Source organism: Elephas maximus, chromosome 4 (assembly GCF_024166365.1).
Source record: "Elephas maximus indicus isolate mEleMax1 chromosome 4, mEleMax1 primary haplotype, whole genome shotgun sequence".
Taxonomy (NCBI): domain Eukaryota; kingdom Metazoa; phylum Chordata; class Mammalia; order Proboscidea; family Elephantidae; genus Elephas; species Elephas maximus.
Genome location: NC_064822.1, coordinates 183297941 through 183318672, shown reverse-complemented (window position 1 = coordinate 183318672; position 20732 = coordinate 183297941). Strand labels below are relative to the sequence as shown.

Below are 20732 nucleotides of genomic sequence, written 5' to 3'. Positions count from 1 at the left end.
TTTTAAAAAGGCATGACCAGGGACAGTTCCGTAGACCATTTGAGCAGAGACCTGGAGGAAGTGAAGGCTGGAGCCAAGCAGCAATCTGGGGGACGCGCATTTCAGGCAGAGGAAACAGCAAGACCAAAGGCCCTGAGGCAGCAATGTGCTAGAACAACTAGGAGGCCAGTGAGGCTGAAGCAAGGGGGAAGACAGCGGCGGGATATGGGATGGGAGAAGTAGCAGGGAAGACCCTGTGGGGCCTTATAGGCTATTGAGAGAACTCTGGCTTTCATACTGAGACACACGGGAAAATTTTCTTAAGAGAGTTGAGCAGAGGAGGGTCATAAGCTGACTTGTATTTTAACAGCTTAGTGGTTGAGACTACCTTGGTTTGGACCCTATATCCACCATTTCCCGGCTGGTTGACATTGGGCAAGTCACTTAATCTGTGAGTCAGTTTCATTATCTGTAAAATGGGGATAATAATAATATCCACTTCATATGGCTATTGTGAGGATTAAGTAAGGTTAACATACAGAAAGTTCTTAGAACAATGTTTGGCACATGTTGCTGTCAGGTGCTGTCGAATCAATTTTCAACTCACACTGACCCCATGTGTCAGAGTAGAACTGTCCCATAGGGTTTTGTAGGCATTCCATGGACCGCCAGAAGAACAAACAAATCTGTCTTGGAAGAAGTACAGCCAGAATGCTCCTTAGAAGCAAGGACAGCGAGACTTTGTCTCACTTACTTTGGGCATGTTATCAGGAGGGACCAGTTCCTGGAGAAGGACATAGTGCTTGGTAAAATAGAGGGTCAACGAAAAAGAAGAAGACCCTTAACGAGATGGATTGACACAGTGGCTGCAAGATAAGCTCAAACATGCCTAATACTGTGAGGATGGCGCAGGACTGAGCAGTGTATCGTTCTGTTACACGTGGGGTCGATATGAGTTGGAATCAACTTGACAGTACCTAACAACAACCATCTTTACAGAAGCAAGTCTATAGATCTTTCTCCCAGGTGGGTTCGAACTGCCAACCGAAAAGTTGGCAGTTGAGCTCTTAACCACTGCACTACCAGGGCTCCTGTCTGGAACATACTAAGCGCTATACCAACGTGAGAAGTTATTACAATAACAACTGTTATCATGGCTACTTGTGTCGAGAATAGCCTGGAGGTGCGAGGGCGGAAGCCGGGACACCAACCGGGAGACTACTGCAGTGGTCCAGGAGATGGATGAGAGTGGCTTGGACTGGGGAGCCACAGTGGAGGTGGAGAGAAGTGGTCAGAATTAGGAACAGTTGACAGGATTTACCAATGGATCAGATGGGAAACATGAGAGAAAGAGGAGCCATGGATGACTGCAAGGATTTTGCCCTGAGCGCATGGAAGATGAAGCTGTCATTTACTGAGATGGGGAAGGCTGGGGGAGGAGCAGGTTTGAGGAGGGGTGTCAGGAGTTTGATTCTGAGCATGGTAGATGGGAGATGTCAATAGCTCAGTGTCGAGGTAGGTGGACATGTAAGTGGTCCAAGCTGGGGATGTACATGTGGGAACTGTTAGTGTACAGTGAGTATTTGGAGTCTTGAAACCAGATGGAGAAGACACCCAAGAATAGGCCTGGGATCCGCCATGTTGAGAAAGTGGGACACCGAGGCTCACCTGATGCCACAGCCCAAGGAATGTAATTGTTGAAAGCCTGCAGACTGTTGAAAAAGTTTGAGTGAAAAGACTTTCAGTTTTGTCCACCAGCTCTCAAATGTTTTAAGTCACATTTCTAGGACACATAATTGGGACAGAGCTTGGGAAGACACCAGAGGACAGAGAGGCAGATCTAGAAACATGCAGAGCTGGGGGAATTTCACGTTAAGAAATACAGGCTTTAAGGACATAAAAGTTACTGAAAATGTCTAAAAATAATTTAACAAAAGGCAGCAAAGTGGATGAGAGCAAGGGTTTTGAAGCTAGACACACTGTAAGCCGATTTAGGCTCTGCCATTGGGTGAGTCCAGCTGTACACTTCTCTGGCTCAGCTCCTCATCTGTGAAATGGAAGGATTGCAGGGCCCTATCACAGGTGACTGAAAGACGTGAAATAAATGATGCCTGTGACATGCTAGCATAACTCTGGCCCACAGCCAAGAGTAGGTATCTAATTGACAGGGAGATTATTAAAAAAGACAAGAAAAAAGATTCCGAATAGAACAAAGGGGAAACGGAGAGGGGGCTGGAATCAGCATTCGGAGCAGGACCAACTAATGGGTGTGCACTTGGGGGCCCCGATCTCAGGAGGGGCCTTGCACTGGTTTAATGTTCTGCTGTGCCCAACTTGAAATCCTTGAGTAATTTTATTTTGCTTTTTGTTATTCTTTTTGTTTGTCTGTTTTATATGCAAAATAATACAAGTGTTTTGTAAGTGAAGTCCCCTTGGACAATGAAGCATGTACGAAGATACACCAGGCAGCAATGAGTAGGTTCAGGCCAGGAGGCACAGCGAGCAGTGGCTGCATGGGTGCTGAGCAGTCGACCTGGTCGCCTGGGATGGTCCAAGGTGCTGTGGGGCTGCAACGGCGTGGCCAGGCCAGGATCTGGGGCCAGACTGGCAGTGGTGACTGTGGCAGCAGCAGCGACAGAAGCAGTAGTGGCGGTGGCGGCAGCTGGGCCTCCACATGGGGCAGCGTGGGGGCCCTGATGCCAGGTCAGCTTGCCTGTCCAGGCTGAGAGCTCTTGCCTGCAGTGGCTGCACAAATACGAAGTCTCCAGCCAAGTGTCAGGACAGGAGCTGCCAGCGCTGAGGCTGTCAGCTTTGTCAGTAAAGTATTACAAAACGAAAGCATACACATAGATGCTGCCATGGACCAAGGCTATCGGAATTCTTCAAGCAGTTTGGAATCTCTGGTTTTGAAAACTGCTGCAACACTGGAAAACAAATATCCACAGGCTTAGAGATAGAAAAGAAATTTAAAGATTGTCGCACTCTACAGAGAAAAATAGCATTTCCATGTGAAGTTTCATTATTAACAAGGATGACAAATTTTAAAATTAATTTTCCCTTGTGATTGAAGACACAGGGATAAAACGTATAAACAGGTGCTTTGAATTATATAGAAATTATGCAGTCACTTTCGGTTTCTTGTATGACCTCCACAAAGTACAGGGAATATCAGAGAAAACATTAAAATGTCACTGTATAAACTTATATTTAACATTAAATTCAGACTTAAGCAAAACTGACCTGTACGAAGAGTTAAATCTTTTTAGAAAAAGTGTTCCACGAGTATCCTCAGCTCTAGATGTGCTACTTGTATTTGGAAAGCATTTATCAGAAATTTCTCTGCATGTCTTGACAGCCTATAAAATATTCTTACCACCTCCCGTAACAGTTCCATCAGCAGAATGATCCTTTTCAAAATAAAAAATTACAGAAAAAAAAAATTAGTTGCAATTTTGCATTGGCCGACCCAGGTAGGTGACCTGACGTGGGGTTGATCCCGGAGCCCACCGCATAGCAGGAGTCTCCCATGTGGTGGGCGGCAGCCACAGCTTTGAGGCTTCCAGCCTGAGAGCTCTGAGTTGAGGGTGGGATCTCTTGATTGCAAGGAATCGCAGCCAATCCCTCTGCCCTATTCTGGAGGGACGCGACCTGATTGGCTTAGCTATCATTCTCTTCCGAGTGGGTAACAGTTTTGACGCCAAGACATTGGGACTCCACCAGCCTATAGAGGGCCAGGTTTTGGTTAAGGCGTTCACCTCTGTGCAATCAGAGGCCTAGTGGCCCTTCCCCTGGCTGGGCCTGGGGCAGGACTTTCAGACGGAACCGAGGTGGAAGAGAAAGCATGGTGACTGAGAGGTCCATACAGAGGCCTGAGCTCAAGCGTTCTTCCACCCGAGTCATTCTCACACCTACCTCACCCCCTTTATTCAGTCCATCAGCGAATCCAGTAGGCTTTCTTCAAATGTATCTTGGCTCTGTTCACTCATCATTGCCATGGTGAGCATCCTGTCGGAGCAATGAGCAGCAGCTTTTTAACTGCCACGTGGTCCACCAGTGGTCTATTTGAAGCAGGTGTCAGGATGGCATCCCTTCTTCAGTGGTTTCCCACATCCCTTAGAATGAACCCAAACTCCTTACAGGGTGCGACCAGACTGTCCTCTAGCCTGTTCCTCACTCTCCTCTCCCCCTAAGCCTCCACCACCCCTTGCCACTCCCAAGCTCCTCCCTGTCCAGGGACCTGTGTTCCTGCTCCTGTCCAGGACGTTCACCAGTGCACCCCTTGCTGCCTAACCCCTGCTTGATCTGAGGGTCTCGCCAGGCTCTGAGCCCACAGTCTAAATCTTGTCTTCTGACATTCTCTTACCCTACCCCAGCAGTTATCACAACTTCTATTTTTACTTGCAAGTTTCTTTAAGATCCACCTTCCCCACTAGGCAAGGGCAGGGACTGTGTCCATCTTGTTCGATATTGAACTTCCAGGGCCTAGCAGTATCTGACATTTAAAGGCTCTGGATAAATACGTCAGCCTAGAGTCACCAGCTTTAAGAACAGGTGCTGTACACATATGTGTGTAAAAACATGGAAATGGCCTGGAAGGAAACAGGCCAAGCTCCTAAACCTCGTTACCTCTGGGAATCCAGGAACATCCCAGGCCAGGGAATGGTGATTGTGTCAGTGTGTGTGTTGGGGGTTTTGGCTTCAAATGTATTGACTTTCTAAGAGTATATTTATAGGTTTTTTTTGTGTAATTAAAAACTTATTAAACAATGAGCAAATAAAATATGGTCCAGGTTACGGGAGACACTGGGGTGGGCAGTTCCATGCCACACTCACCAAGAACAGAGACACACCAGGACACACTTGCAATCCCCTGGTGGGTTTTGAGTCTTCACTTTATTACTGTGTCACCAGAAGTCACCACCTTCACTTGGTTCACCACAAATGGACAGATGTCATAAATAAGGGTGCCATGGGGCCACTGGATTCACTCTTGAGAGACTGCACTAGGTGGTGGGGGAGTCTAGAGTGGGGGTCCGGGGGGGGGACCGCCCTTCACCGCGCACACACACACACACACACACACACACACACAGATATATTTGTGGAGACTTATATTATACATCTTATATATAGAAAATATATATATTTATACTATACACAGGCAGTAACGCTGCAGGAGGGGCCAGGGCACCTGCGGATGGGGTGTCAAGTCAGGGGCATCGCTGGGAGATGGCTGGACCAGTCCATCCCCCCATAAACTCTTCGGAGGGGTGTTTCCCCTTCGTGTTCCTTGGAATCAAAGGGGTCTTGGGTCAGGGTTGGGAGGATTCCCAAGGAGTAACAAGCGGGGGCTCTTGGTTACATGGGGGAAGCCTGGAGCCCCCATGGGTCTTTGAAGATCAAGATTCACCAGGGAAGGATGGAATGGGTAACTGATACTGGTCCCCTGGGAATTAGTCCCTCAGTGGTTACACTCCCACCTGGAGCTGGACAGGGGCCACACAGGCAACACAGCCTGTGACTGAATGAGAAGAATGACAACTCGGGAGGCAGGAGACCTGGCTCCCAAACCTCCAGCTCTGTATCATGACCTTGGACAAGTCACTGTCCTCCACCCCAGACTCCACAGTCTCTAAGGGTCCTTTTTGTGTGGAACCCAGGTGTCCCAGGCCCTCTCTTGTGCTTGGTGTTGGAGGGGGTGGGACCCAAACTCTGCAGGGCCAGGGTGCAAGGGCCCTTCTCCAAGGAAAGGCTTGGGAGCAAGACAGTGGCAGGGAGGATAGTGGGAGGGAAGAGGGGATACCACTGCCCTTGAGTGTAGGCTCTGAGCTTGAGGCTCTGCGGGGTGTCCTCCATTAACCTCCCAGGACAGGAGTCAGGAACCCTGGAGCCCATCCAAACCCTGCCCTCACCTGCTGCACGCCCTCGTACATCTCTCACCCTCTCTGTGTGCTTTCACCTCCACCACAAGGCTGGGCCCTGGCAGGAGGAAGGAGGTCTTATAGACTTTTCCAGTCTGGAGGGAGGCAGGCAGAAGGGTCTGTAATATACACTCAGGGGCTGAGTGAAGTTTAACAGGTACCTGCCTCCGGCCCCATTACATCATTACCCCATTACACGGGAGAAGCAACTGAGGCCTATAGAGGGCGTGATCCACATGCAGCTGGCTGGTGCCCCAGGAGCAACAGGTGGGCAGCACGCTGGGGTCTCCTCACACCCATGGGCAGGGAAGGTTTGTGGTGGGGAGTGCGCAAGGGGGACTTGCACAGCCTCCTGTGGGTGGGCACAGACTCTCACCCTCTCAGAAACATTCATGCCCACCCACACCATCACCGGCTTCAGAAACCTCTGGTCTGGTTCAGATACCATCTGAGTCCCTTCAGGCCACTGGGGGATGGAGAACCAGGGACAGAGCTCCTTCCCCAGACTTAGGAAATGGCAGTCAGCAACAACCAGAGGTCACTCAGCTGTCTGAGGTCCTGTTCTGTCCCTGCTGTCCTTGGGCCTCCAACAGTCCTGGGTTCAGACACAAGCTCCACCGCTAACTCACGTATGCCCCCTCAGCTTCGGTTTCCCCTTCTGGGAAATGGCGACGCCGTGCTACTTCTCTGTCCAGGGTGTCCCTCCTCCCCTCACTGCTGTGTTAACTCCTGCCCACCCCTGGGGCCCTGTCCTCAAGGAAGACTTGGGACCCTGGCTAGCACATGCACCTGCAATGGACTCTTCGTATAGCTGTTTAGTGCTCATCTTCCCTCACAGACTGCAAGCTCCGTGAGGGCAGAGACCACGCCCAGCACCCAGCGCCCTGCACAGATGCCCGATAACTGTCTGCTGAACCAATAAGCAGGTATTACCTGCCTTTCAGGGTTCTTGGGCAGGGAGGACAGGGAGTGGTGGTGGAAACAGCAGCACCGTGCCCGACCCACAATCCCTTGTGATCTCCTCACAGGGAGGGCTCTGAAGAGAGGTGTGGACGCTGGGCAGACAGGATGGACCACAAGCCTCTCCTGGACCTGGTTACACTACTCCATCCCCCGCCCCTGTGCACCTGTTCCAGGTCTCCCTGCCCCCTAAGGCTCAGCTAAGTGCCCACCTGTGCAAGAATCCGTCCCATCCCTGGGGCCCCACAGTCCTCTGTGTGCCTTTGGGGACACCTGCTGCCTTCTCCCCTGCATCCATGGCCTCCCCCAAGCCTACTATGCACAGGGGCTCTCATCCATGTCATCCCAGGGGCCATGCACCCCACAGCAGCAGCTCACGCATGGGGACATAGAGGCCCGTGCCAGCCTGGCTGGTCCAAAGCCCCAGTGCTGTTCACTCTGCCCCCACCAGGAGCCGGCCCCAGAGATGGCACAGCGTCCCAGATCAGGTTCCGTTTCCTGGGCGGTCACGAAGGTGGAGAATTGGGTCACCTGCTGGGGGTGGGGCTGGGCCTCACTTGCTGTGCCCTTGGGCCAGCCCCGCCCTCCTTCTGGGCCTCCTCAGCCACCTAGGCCCTGGGCAAGCACTCAGAACGCCAGCCCAGATGCAGGGACAGTGCTCAGTCCTTCAAATGCCACAAAGTGGGGTGGGTCTCCTGAGCTCCCGGGAACGAGCTTCCATGAACACACAGAGCAAGGAGCAACACACAGGAAAAGGAGCCACGGGGCTGGCGGGGGGGCGGGGGGCGTCTCAGTTCCACCACCTCCAGAGGAAGGCCAAGGGCTGGAATGGGCTGCTGGATGTGCGACGGGGGCCCAGAGGCAGGACTGCCCCAGCTGGGGTGGAACAGGCCCCTGCTTGCAGCAGTCAGGGTGTCCTATGGGGCTGAGGCCCCCAAGGGCTCCCAGAATGACAGTAACACCGAGCTCCAGGCCGGCGAGGGGGTGGGGGTGGCGGGGTCGGCAGGGAGAGCAGGCACTCTGCAGTCCTCGGCCTGGGGTGGGCCTCGCTCCCCACTGGCTGCTGAGTGGCCCTAGGCGCGTGCCCCTGACCTCCCGGGCCTCAGTTTCCTCCCCATCATAGGGTGGGGAAGCCCCAACTCTCCTAGTAGGACTGTTGAGAATGGAGAAGGCTCTGCAGGTGACAGCCCATGTCCCGTGAGTATTTACACTTGCCCTATGGCCGAGCCAAACCTTCCCAGCATGCCTCCCCAGCCCTCCCAGGTCTATTGTTCCCCTCATTCTCATCTCTGGTGCCCACGGCCCCTCTTCCTCATCTCATTTTTCCCCATCTGGGACCACTTCTGGCTCCTTCACCACCTGTGCCAAGCACCGGCCTGACACACAGTAGGCACCCAATAAATGCTCAATGACGCAATGAATGAATGCAAGCACCCCTAGTCACCACCCTCCAGGCCCGTGCTGGGCACATGCCCTTGGACGTACTTGCACACACACGTGGACAGCCCCCCAACAGCTTGCTGCCTACATCCCACCCCAAGCCTCCCTGGAACTCAGTGGGACAACTCCGAGGCTAAAGAGGCACTGGGCAGGGTGGCCTGGGAGGGAGCAGGGGGCTGGGTGTGGAGGAAGGGGCATAGATAGGGTCGGTGGGGCAGGGGCGGGCAGGGGGAGGCGGTCACTGTGGCTCAGTAGCCCTGTGACTGGTAGCCCTGGGGCTCGGCATCGAAGGCGTTGGCCGGCTGCTGGTAGGTGCCGCCCATGCCAGTAGGATCTGGCCCAGCGGTGGGCTCCACGTAGGGGGCGTAAGGCATGCTGGAGTCCTGGCTGGGGTCCATGTAGTCCTGGGAGAACAGGGCCGAGTCGGCGCCAATCTGGTACCGCTTGAAGGCCAGCACTGCCTGGCCCACCTGGGGAAGGCCAGCAGGGACAAGGATAGGCAGGTAGGGATGGTTAGGGGAGAGACAAGAGAGACAGACAAGAGCACTGGGTTAGTGACAGTTAGTTCACAGGACAGAGGCAATAAGAGGTTAAAGGTCCTTTAGAACCAAAGAGGAAACCTAGCTGGACCAAAGGCAAGGAAGACCATCCTCACAGCACCCCCCAGGGCCCCAGACACATTGACCAGCTAGAAAGAAGCTCATCAGTCACCCCTTGATTCCCCCCAATCTCAGTAGCCACTCTGGGCCTCCACTGTTGAATGTTAAAGTGGCCCAAGAGCCTACAGTATCCTTCTTAAGCTATGTTCTCAGGGGTGTTACGTGGAATGGGGAAAAAGAATTTCTTGGTGGGGCAGAAAACTGTTGGCATCTCCTAAAAGCCACTCTTCTTCGTCTCTCTTGTAGCTAGGCATGGTCATGTGACTATGTTCTGGCCAATGGGGCATCCATGTTCTTCATTTCATCCTTCAACCTGATGCCTGGAATGTGGATGTGATGGCTGGAGCTCTAGTTGCCATACTGGACCATGAGGACACAGGGCAAATTGTAGAGATGGAGGAGGCCTGGGTCACAAAGGACTTCTGGAGCTGGTATGTCAGCCCTGGGCTGCCTCCCCAGACCAAGGCCTGGCTGAAGTCACTGTGATTTGGGATTTCCATCAATTGTGACTAAATCTAATTCTAACCAAAACATTTGGTCAAAGAAGTTTGCGAAGTTGAGTTAAACAGAGTGAAATAGCTTACAGAACCATAGGACTTGTCAGAGCCTTTGCTACTTAGTGCACGCCGGGAGTCTCCAAGGGAGAAACTATGGCAAGCAACATTCGCCAAGCCTCTGCAACCAACCGCAGATACCCTTTTTTCATAGAACTCAGTTTAGGGAAGACTCGTCTCTAGCATCCATGCATAATTAGGAAATTCTTTTTTGATAAAAGCAATTACACTGTTATTAAAGACAATGGCACTGGCCACACTGAGCTAGGGAGTAAATGACCTTCGTCAATAAGAATGATTACAGAGTTTACAGGTTCACAGTCACAGCCTTCCCCAGGAAGCGTTCCAGCCCAAGGAAACCTGCCTGTGATGAGAAAATGCTAATGCCCTACCTACGCCATTTTGGGGCTGGGGAGATTGAGGCCTAGAGAAGGCTGAGGCCTGTGGCAGTCGGGTCCAGAGTCCAGACCTGGATGTGGGGGTCCTGCTCCTTCCCAGGCCAGGGTTCTCTCTGTCTCCCTCCCTTTGATCAATCTCCTGACAAGGCACTGAGTTAACCAGGAACTCGTGGGGGTCCTGCTCCTTCCCAGGCCAGGGTTCTCTCTGTCTCCCTCCCTTTGATCAGTCTCCTGACAAGGCACTGAGTTAACCAGGAACTCCAAAGGGTCACCTGGTGAAAGCTAGGGAGAGAAGTGCGCTTGGCATTTTATTTCAGAAAGTTCCAGAAGCCCAGTGACTAGGCATTAGTTTCTGATTTGTGCTGATTTCAGAAAGAGCTGGGGGGAGGATTCCTGGGAAGTGGCTGTTTAAGGCCAAGTGCTAGGGTCTGGGAAAAGGAGACCAGGCCTAAAGAAGTTGGGCTGTGGGAAATTAGTGTGGCCCCCTTCAGTTTTTCCACTATGTTGGTATGAGGCAAACCCTGGTGGCATAGTGGTTAAGAGTTTGGTTGCTAACCAAAAGTTCGGCAGTTCGAATCCACCAGGTGCTCCTTGGAAGCCCTATGGGGCAGTTCTACACTGTCCTATAGGATCACTATGAGTCGGAATGGGGTTTGGTTTTTTTGGTTGGTATGAGGTCCTGGCTGCTAAGCGCTCAGACGCTGGAGCCTCGAGAAGCGGCGGGGGCAGTGAACTGCCCTGGGCAGGGGTCAGGTCTTAGGCAGCCTAGGCTGTTGGCAAGTCCACAACAGCAGTTAGGGAATGAATGAAAGGTCTGCAGACTCGCTTTTCCCAGAGCTCCCTGGCTTCACTGTCCAGGCTGGTTTCCTGAGGAGGCAGACCTCTGTGGACCCTTCCAGGGAAAGGCCTCTGGCTACCAGCACCTAGTGCTGTCCCTGCCATCACTCCTCTGCCTCCGCCGAATCAAGGTCCACCTTGGCCAACTAGCTCAAGGGGCCACCAGACAGGAGCAAAGGAGGAACATGGGCCCCTGGTGGGCTGGGGTGCCAAGGGAAGGCTGGGCATTCTGCTCAGAGCCCAGCAACCTGGTGGGCCCCTGGTCCTGCTTCCCACAGAGTAGGTATACTCTGCAGCATCTCCACCGTGCAGCAAGCAGCCTGCACTTGTATGCTCCCAATGCCGGGAAGCTCACTGCCTGTGCGCTCAGCCCCTAGCATGGCTGAGGAGTTGCTTGGGGGGCCTGTTGCTGCTCTACTACCTCCTCAACTCCTGCAGAGAGTGGAGGGATGGGTAGGTTCCTGCTCAGGCAGCTGATGGTCCCAAGAAAGAAACCAGTGGAGAACTGGGGGCCAGAGTCCTCTGGAAGAACAAAGATTCCCCACATGAAAATCACTCCGGAAGTAGAGATTATGGAGGCGCCCCTGACTCCCTGGAGAGAATGAATAAATGAATGAAGGAACATGAGTTTACATTTATTGAGCATTCCTGTGCCAAGCCCTGTCCTGGGCTTTCTTTCATCCTCACCATCATCACCATTATCACCCCCTCCAGGATGTGGACTGAGCCTCAGAGAGGTGCAGGGGTTTGCCCAGGGCCACACAGCCCGTGAGAGCAGAGTGGGGCCAGGGGCCCTCTGACGTCCTAAGCCAGGCCTTCCTCGGCAGCCAGTCTCCCTGGGGACTGTGAAGACCATCCTTCACGCTACCATCATGGGATGGGTGGTCAGTTTTCACAGCTCAGCACCTCGAACCTTCGACACCCCTGGCAACCCATGTGTGGAGCCACCTCCAGCCCCTTAACAGCCCATGGCAGTCCATTTTGGGAGACTTAGCACCCCAGTCTTGCCCCTCCCCAGACTGTGGGCTCCTCGGTCAGGGACCCTGTCTGATTCACCACTAGGCACAAGCCAGCTGCTCAATAAATGTTTACTAAGTGAATGAACACACGGAGAACACACAAAGGAGGTGATGAATGAATGAGTGAGTGGTCACTCCGAACTGGCTCCTCAAGCCAGCCCTCCAGCCCTGGTGTTCTGGTTGTTCGGCCCTCTGGGGATAAATGCATTCCAGGCACTAGGTGTGCCCCTGCAACCTGGCCACCGGGCATGACACAGGGCTCCTGCTCCTGCGAACCGGGAGGCCTAGGGCTGTGCCATGCTGGGGAACAGCGTGTTGTACTCTTCCTGGAAGGTAAGGTCCTTGAATCTCCGCACGGCCAGGGCTGCGGTCAGGCTCTGCCAGGAGAGAGTGGGGGTGAGGCCGGCAGGGTCCAGCAAGGAGGCTGGCTTCAGCAGTGGGGCAGGTGCCTTTCAGTCAAGGTCCTTCAGACTCACTCCTGGAAATGCTGGTATCCAATCATCCACCAACCTCTGTGAGCCAACCCCACCCCCATGTCAGTGTACACATCGCCCAAACTCCTCCCTGTTGGGCTGGGTGGTCCCCACTTTAGGCATCTTCTCTGGCCTGAGATCCCCTGGGGTCACTTGGTTTTTCCTATCCAGCCTTGAGGACATCAGGGGCTAAAGTGACCACAGCTGGCCTGCCAGGGGCTGAACCACAGGCCCCTCTATACTCTAGCTCCCAATATGATAGTGGGGGGACCAAGGAAAATGGACATACAGGGACCTTCAAAGAAAAAGAAGCCACCCCAGGGTGGGCTCAGGAGGGTGAAGGAGCAGGGGGGCGCTGGCTGTAGTGTGGCTTCACGGAGTGCCAAGGCCCCCTCCTCGTAGAAGGCTGGGCCAAGGACTGAGGGATGTCCTTGGTGAGGGGTGGGGGGGGGGGTGGAGGAGGTGGCGGGGGAGGGGGGCCTGGAATTGAGTGGCCCCAGATCTCTGAAGGCAGGAGTTTGGGTGAGAAGAAGAAAGACAACGAGATTGGCTAGAACCAGGGAAAGGGAGGGGCCAGCATTGCTGTCCGGCTGTGGGCCCTCAAAATATTTTTTTAAACTTGAATAAATGCCTGACATGTAAAGATCAGATTTCACATTACAATTCAGATTTCTGGCTTCTGTGGCCTTGGGGGTCCCCATTCCTGCTGGCACCAGGAGCCAGGCAAAGGGTGTCCTTTCTGAACAGGCAAGAACATGGCACTGGCCTGCCTCACCCATCCCCACATCCTGCCTGGCCCTGTAGGTTTCTGAGTTTGTGACCGCTCTGCATACACACCCATATCCAATCCCACCCCCCCCCCCCATTTTACAGATGGGAAGATTGAGGCCTGGAGAATTAGGCACAGCCCCAGGATGTGATCCAGGTTTCCTGACTCCAGGCCTGGCTTCTTCCCAGCCTCATATCTTTGAAGGCCTCAGCTTCCTGTCTAAGCCTTGGCTTTCTTTTCTATAAAAGGGGGTAATAAATACCAACCACCTAGAGTAGTTGAGGGTGTCCATGGCCTACAGGAAGGATGTTCTGTACCAAAGCGAGAGTCTGGTGTCACCAAGTGGCTGTCCTCCTTAGCAAATGCAGTGGTCTCCTTCCCCAGGGAGGAAGCACTGTGCTGCCCGCTCCAAAGGTAAGTGGACCGAGAAAGGAGAGGACAAACAGACGCCAATCCCTGCTATGTTGAAAGGCCACCAGCCTGGGGGCTCCACTAGGGGCAGATGAGTGTGGCTCAGTGGGTGGCTGCACTCACCCAAGTGAAGATGGAGAAGAAGGAGAAGGTGATGGCGGCCCGGGCCGCGTCCGTCCCTTCGTTCAGCGGGTTGTCCTTGGGCTTGGAGACCTGCCACTGGTTGGCTAGGAAGCAAAAGCCCACGAACCAGAGGAAGGCCCAGAAGGCTGGGGGCATCCACAGGGCCACATACGCAGAGAGGGGGTGAGTGGGGAGAGAACGGGGGGCCGAGGAATGAGGAGAAGTTCAGAGCAGGTCTCCCACATCATCCCACCCCCAAAGGAATAGGTCATGGGTGGGGTGAAGGAGAAGCAAAGAGAAGAGGCAGCGAGAACCGAGACATGAGTGAGGTGCAGAGGGGACAGACCATTGGGAAAAGACAGATGAGGGCCAGGAATCACAAGAAGGCCAGGCAGTGAGCAGGGAGGAAGGAGGGAGACACAGGGTATGAGAGAGAAGACAGAAGTCAGTCAGCTGAGGCCAGCTTTTGTCTCCCAGCTAACCCCAACTCAGGGCCCCTGTCCACACCCAGGGCCTGCGGCTCTCCAGGGAGGAGCTCCCCCTTCTCCCCCACGCTGTTCTATTGCAGTCTCCCAGGGAAGTCGGGAGACAGGGGTTATAAGGAGGCTGGATAAAGGGGTACCTCAACCTCAGTGGGTCTGAGCAATGACTTCTGACTTGCAGCCTCACCAAGTTGTCAAATTTAGTGCAGAGTCCTTTGAGAACCAAGGTGGGGATGGGTAGTAGTGAGAGCCTGTCGTCTTCCTGTGGGTGGCCAAGGCCTACGCAGCTAGGACCAGAGCTACTCAGGATGAAGTGTGCATGGGCCAAGGGTGTGGGGAGCCTAGAGCCCAGCCTACCTCCCAGAGGCACTGCCAGGGACCCCTGGGGTGTCGTGGGACCACGACTTCAGTCTAAGCCCTTTGAACTAGAAAGGAGAGACTGAGGCCCACAGAGGACGAAAGACTGAGCCCAAGAGAATAATTTTATTCCAAATATAGGAGCGTGACATACCTAACCCCAGTGTCAGGCAGGAGGGACTCAGGTCTCTGGAGTGAACAATTTTCCAGAAACAGCTTTGGGTTCTGCTCTGTCCTACTGGAAGAAGTGGGCAGAGACCCTGCCACTCCCTGCGCTTGTCCCAGCACCCGGCAACAGGGCCGCAAGAAACTCGGCGTCCCCCAGGTGCTGAGGAGCAACGTGACCTGAGGGGGAGCTCATTGGGATGGGGGATGCCTGGGCCTCAATGCCTGACCCAGACCTGGAAATGGGGGGAGGTCCCAGCTGGAGACCCAAGTCCTGGCCCTTCCACCCCGCCGAAGCATCCACCAATCAGATTCCTAGAGCTCATGGGGGCAGAGGTCAGGACGCCCAGGCAAAGACCATTTCTGGAGGGCAAAGGTTGGCAGGTCAAGTCAGCTCCCCAGCCCCAGGTTCTGACTGATCTCCTAGGTCTGGCTGTGTGCCAGGGCCATACAATCACTGCCTTGCTTAGTTCTTAGGGAACCCCACCAGGCAGGAGCATAGAAGAGGCCATGGAAACAAGAGGTGACGCCTCTGGACATGGTACAAGCCCATCCCACTGTGCACTCCCCTTCCCTCTCCAGGGGCTATTCTGGGGTCTCTGGTTTTGCCATGGTCCCATCCTTCCCTGCTGCCTGTTGCCAGGCATATGGCTCCAAGTCAGTCCCTTCACCCGCCTGGGCCTCAGTTTCCTCATCTGTAAAATGGGAAGAAGGCACTGCTGCCTAACATGTGTGAGCAAAGATTAGCAGACCACGGCCAGGTGGTCCTCTGTAGACTACCTCACGCTGAGGGGATGCCCACTGGGGCAGGGGCTCACCCGAGACACCAATGTCGGACAGGACGGCCTTCTTTCGATCCTTGACACTGCTGATCTGTGGGAAGTACACGTCCAGGGCCAGGTAGAGCAGGCAGGTGAGAAAGGCCAGCACGCCCACGGTCACACCGTAGCTGCAGGCGTTGGGGTTGCGGTTGTAGATGCAGAATTCCTTGCCCCCCTCAGCCTCGTCGGGAATGTTGAGGTAGCCCTCGTTCACGATGGAGCCGAACACCACGATGGAGAAGACCTGAGAGGTGGAAGCAGGGGTGAGACCTGGGCAGGACCCAGCCCGGCCCCAGCCCCTACCCAGTACCAGCCCTGGGGGAGCAGGAGGCATCAACACCCCCACCTGGTACCTGACCCTCTGAGTCTGTTCACCAAGGTCAGCCACAAGGCCGGCATTTCAGACGGGAGGCCCAGAGAGGGACGGCAACTTACTTGGGTCACACAGTGTCGGGGACGGGGGGGGGGTGTCAATCACTTACGCCCTCAGTCATGGGAACTGAGGCCCTCCAAACACAGATGTGCTCCCCCTCCCCCACACTCAGCTAGGTCCAGAGAGGTCTTCCAGGTCTTCTGGTCATGGGTTCTGTTCCTGAGGGGCTGGACCCGGCCTCCCAGACCAAAGGGTCCCGGGCTGTCCTGGCAAACCTGCCCCAGTCTCCCAGGCTGACCCCTCTGAATGCTGGCACATACCTAGCCCCATCTTGTGCTCCCTGTGGGCTGTCCTGGGGTCTCAGGCCCTGTCTCATTCCACCCTTCCCTGTTGCCTGGGCCACCAAGGCCTCAGAAAGTGAAAAGAATGATGAGTGAAAACGTAACACCAGTCACAACCCTGCCAATTACAGGCTACCCTGAGTGTGATACGCGCACTGCCCCATTCAACCCTCTCCACAGCCCTCTGCGGCCCCTGAGGTGATTCCCAAAGAGGCCCTGTTAGGAACTGAATTGTGTTATAGATGTGAATTGTGTCCTCCAAAAATACATGTTGTAAATCCTAACCTCAATGCCTGAGGTTATAATCCCATTTGGGGATGGGTTGTCTTTGTTATGTTAATAAGGCAGGATTAGTGCAAGGTGTGTCTTAACCTCTTTTGAGATATAAAAGAGATTAAACAAGCAAACTAGAGCAATAGAGATGGGGGAACATGGATACTAAACCACGTGGAGATCTCTAAGAAACCAGGAAACAAGCTGAAGAGACAAGGACATCTCCCCAGAGCCAACAGAAAGAGAAAGCCTTCTCCTATGGCTGGTGCCCTGAATTCGCATTTCTAGTCTCCCTAAACCGTGAGGAAATAAATTTCTGTTTGTTAAAGCCATTCACCTATGGTATTTGTTTTAGCAACACTAGATAAGAGAAATTGTATCCCCCAAAAATGTGTTGTAAATCCTAATCCCTATACTGTGGATGGAGCCCTGGTGGCGCAGTGGTTAGGAGCTCAACTACTAACCAGAAGGTCGGCAATTTGAATCCACCAGCTGCTCCCTGGAAACCCTATGGGGCAGTTCTACTCTGTCCTACAGGGTCACTGTGGGTCGTTGGAATGGACTCATGGCGATGGGTTTTTATACTGTGATGTAACCCCATTTGGGAATAGGGTTTTTCTTTATGTTAACGAGGTCATACCAGTGTAGGGTGTGTCTTAAGCCAATTGCCTCTGAAATTTTTAATGAAAAAACCAGATTAGGCATGGAGAGAAGCAAGCACAGATGGGCGAAGATAGATGCCACACCACACAAAGGTCGCCACGGAAACCAGGAACAGAAACAAAGAGACAAGGACCTTCCCCCAGAGCCAAAAGAGAGACAGAGAGACTTCCCCTGGGGCAGGTGCCCTGAATTTGGACTTCTGGCCACCTCAACGGTGAGAAATGAGGCCCTGGTAGCACAACGGTTAAGCGATCAATTGCTAACTAAAAGGTTGATGGTTCAAATTCACCAGCAGCTCTGTGAGAGAAAGTCTTGGTGGTCTGCTCCTGCAAAGATTACAGCCTAGAAAATCATACAGAGCAGTTCTCTGTCACATGGGGTTCACCATGAGTCGAAGATGGATTCGATGGCACCCAACAACAACAATAAACTGTGAGAAAATAAATTTCTGTTTGTGATATACCACCCACTTAGGGTATTTCTATTACAGCAGCACTAAAAACTAAGACACCCCACCTCCTGGTATTCACACCCTTGTGTAGATCCCTCCCCTTTAGTGAGGGCTGGATTATGACTTGCTTCTAACAAACAGAATATGGCAAAAGTGATGGGATGGCACTTAATGTTAGGTTACAAAAAAGACAGTGGCTTCCATCTTTCTCACTTTCTCTTGCCCCCTTTCGCTTGTTTGCTGTGATGGAGTTCAGTTGGTTTTGAGTCCACCCAGAGGCACTTCGAAAGAAAGCCCTGGTGACCTACTTCCAAAAAAGCAGCCATTGAAAATTCTATGTAACACAGTTCTCCTCTGACACACAAGGGGTCGCCAGGAGTCAGAATTGACTTGACGGCAACTGGTTTTTGAAGAGGCCATGTGGCAAGGAACTGAATCCTGCCAACAACCATGTAAATGAGCTTGAATGCAGATCCGCCCTCAGCTGAGCCTTCAGATGAGACCTCGGTCCCCACCAACACCTTGATAGCAGCCTATTAGAGACCCCGAGGCAGTGGTACCCTGCTAAGCTGCACCCAGACTCCGGACCCACAGAAACTACAAGATAATAAATGTGTGTTGTTTTAAGTCACAAACCAATGTCACAAAACGATACGTGTATTGTTTAATGAGAAACTAATCTGCTCTGTAAACTTTCACCTAAAGAACAATTGAAAAAAAAAAATACAAGAGGCACTATGAATACAGTGAAACCTGTGAGAGCCAGAACTCAACAAGACTGCCTTGTTTTTCCGGGTCTCACAAGTTTTCCGCCTTTGACAGGGTGCAGTCTTACCACCTTTCTACTGCTCGTTTCAGTGAAAAATATTTGAGTTTTGTTTTTTTGACAGGTTCCTGCCTTACACAGTTCTGGCTTTTGCAGGTTTTACTGCGTTATTTTTATCATACCTTTTTAAAATGCCTATACTTTATATAGGTCTTCTAGTGTATAGGATACGTTACTGCAGTAATAATACATATAAAATCAGTAGATCTACATGTAATGGGAGTTGGCTCAAAATTTGTTCCCAAAAGAACTACTCTGACACTCATGAGGTCACCATGAATCAGAATCGACTTGATGGCAAACAGAAAAAAAACCCCAGAGCGGAGCAGTGCACAGTAGGAGTTTGTTGCTGTTAGCTGCCATCAAGTCAGCCCCTGACTCGTGGCGCCATCCCCATGACTGGTTACGAATCAGACCACCGTGATCCATAGGGTTTTCACTGGCTGATTTTTGGAAGTAGATCGCCAGGCCTTTCTTCCTAGTCTGTCATAGTCTGGAAGCTCCACTGATACCTGTTTGGCATCAAAGCAATGTGCAAACCTCCACTGACAGATGGGGGGTGGCTGCACATGAGGGGCACTGACTGGTAGTCCAACCCAGGTCTCCCGCATGGAAGACAAGAATTCTGCCACTGAACCACCAGTGGCCCCAGGAGGAGCTTAACCAAACCAAACCACTGCCATCAAGTTGATTCCATTCATAGCAACCCTACAAGACAGAGTAGAGCTGCCCCACAGGGTTTCCAAGGCTGTAAATCTTTACAGAAGCAGACTGCCACATCTTTCTCCTGAGGTGGGTTTGAACAGCAGGCCTTTTGGTTAGCTGAGCTCTTAACCACTGCGCCACCAGGGCTCCAATAGGATATTAGTAAGGGTTAATTTCCATCTCCTGACAGCCCTAGGAAAGTGAGAACACTACCAGGAAGGCCCCTGTGAGCAACGCTTCCTGAACAGACACACATTCCCCGGGAGCAGCAGAGACACCGCTGCCATCAAGGTGGGAGTAAGATGTACCCCTCTTCCAAAACAGAAAAGGCCAGGAGGCCAGCACAGGAGGGAGACAGCAGGCAGAAGTCCCGGCCTCTGGGACAGCAGAGGAGGAACCATTAATACCTGGGCCCTCTTGAGGGACAGAAGCAGGGAGTCCTCAGAGAGGCTGGGAGGAAAGTGCTAGAAACAGAACAAGATCAAAACATCCTCGGAGGGACCAGGCAGCGGGGCCCCAGGGGCTGTACAAGGAAGGAGGCAGCTTCACTCCAGCTCCTGCTGCTGCTGCCTGCCCCCCTTGCCCCTACGCCGTCCCCTCCATCCCAGGCTCCAGTGGATGGGGGCCTTGGGCAGGATTCATCACAGGTCAGTCTCCTCAGCGCCTGGCACTGGGCTGGGAGGTGACTCCAACTGTGAAGACCCTGCTGTGGGGGAGCTGGCCATCTCGGGGGGAGCAGTTAGGTGGGCAGGAGCCTGGGCTTGGGGTCAGACCACCTGAGCTGGCTGAATCCCTGCTTGGCTGCTTGACCAGCTGGGTGACCTTGGGCAAGTGACTTGATCTTTCTGAACCTCAATTTCCTCATCTGTAAAGTGCAGGTAACAAGACACCTGAACTGTGAACAGCACACAGCACATAGTAAGCACCCAAAGATGCTAGGCTGACATTACAGCAAAGCAGACAATTACAGCGATGACAGACACTGTGAAACACTGTGAGGGAAGCCATGGTGGTCAGGGAAGGTGCCCTCTGAATTGACACAGGGAGGAGCCACCCACGCAAAAATCAGAGGGAACCGAGTTCCAGGCAGAGGAACAGAAAGTGCGAAGACTGAGGTGGGAATAGGTTTCGCATGGCAGGAGCAGTGACCAAGGGAACTGGGGCTGGAGAGGCATAGGGGAGGGGAAAGAAGTGGGATGGGAGACAGGACCATGTAGGGCCTGGTTGGCTGTGGTGAGGACCTTGGATTTAAGCGCAGTGCGAAGCTGTGGTGGGGGTTGGGGGGAGGGCGGTGGGCAGAGGTGTGACCAGATCTGACTCCATGGACCATGGCCCTCTTCTCCCAGTCCCATCCCCTCCCATCCGCCCCCACCCTATAGCACAACGGTCACTTCAGTGGCTCTCCACCACCTTCAGACACAGCCCAAGCTTCTAGGGAGGCCTCATCTCAGGGCCAAAGAATTGGGGAGTGACATGCAGTTACTGACTCATTTAACCATGTTTACTGAGCACCTAGTATAGGTCAGGTCCGTGCTGAGGCTGAGAACAGAGAGGAAGGCCTCTGTTCTCACAGACGGAGACAAATATGTACATATGTCGTTACAAGTATCACAAATGATAAGGTGTTGCAAGGAGAGGGGCCAGGTGGCTGGGGACATCCTGTGATGAAGTGACCTTTGAGCAGAAACCTGACTGAAGTGAGGGACCGGAGCCATGAGGACATCTGAGAGAC

The 20732-nt window shown here is 53.1% G+C and overlaps 1 protein-coding gene across 2 annotated transcripts in view; it reads right to left on the bottom strand.

Annotated features, from left to right (window-relative positions):
- Window positions 1-4203: 4203 nt before the first annotated feature.
- SYNGR1 (synaptogyrin 1) overlaps window positions 4204-20732 on the bottom strand; it is a 31679-nt gene continuing 15150 nt past the window's right edge. The window contains exons 2-4 of one of the 2 annotated variants that reach the window (XM_049885211.1): window positions 15366-15612; window positions 13544-13689; window positions 4204-8770 (exon numbers count right to left, since the gene is read on the bottom strand). In XM_049885211.1, the coding sequence (XP_049741168.1) occupies window positions 8549-8770; window positions 13544-13689; window positions 15366-15612 (615 nt within the window). In that variant the 3' untranslated portion in view covers window positions 4204-8548. The other variant, XM_049885212.1, reaches the window with a different exon arrangement.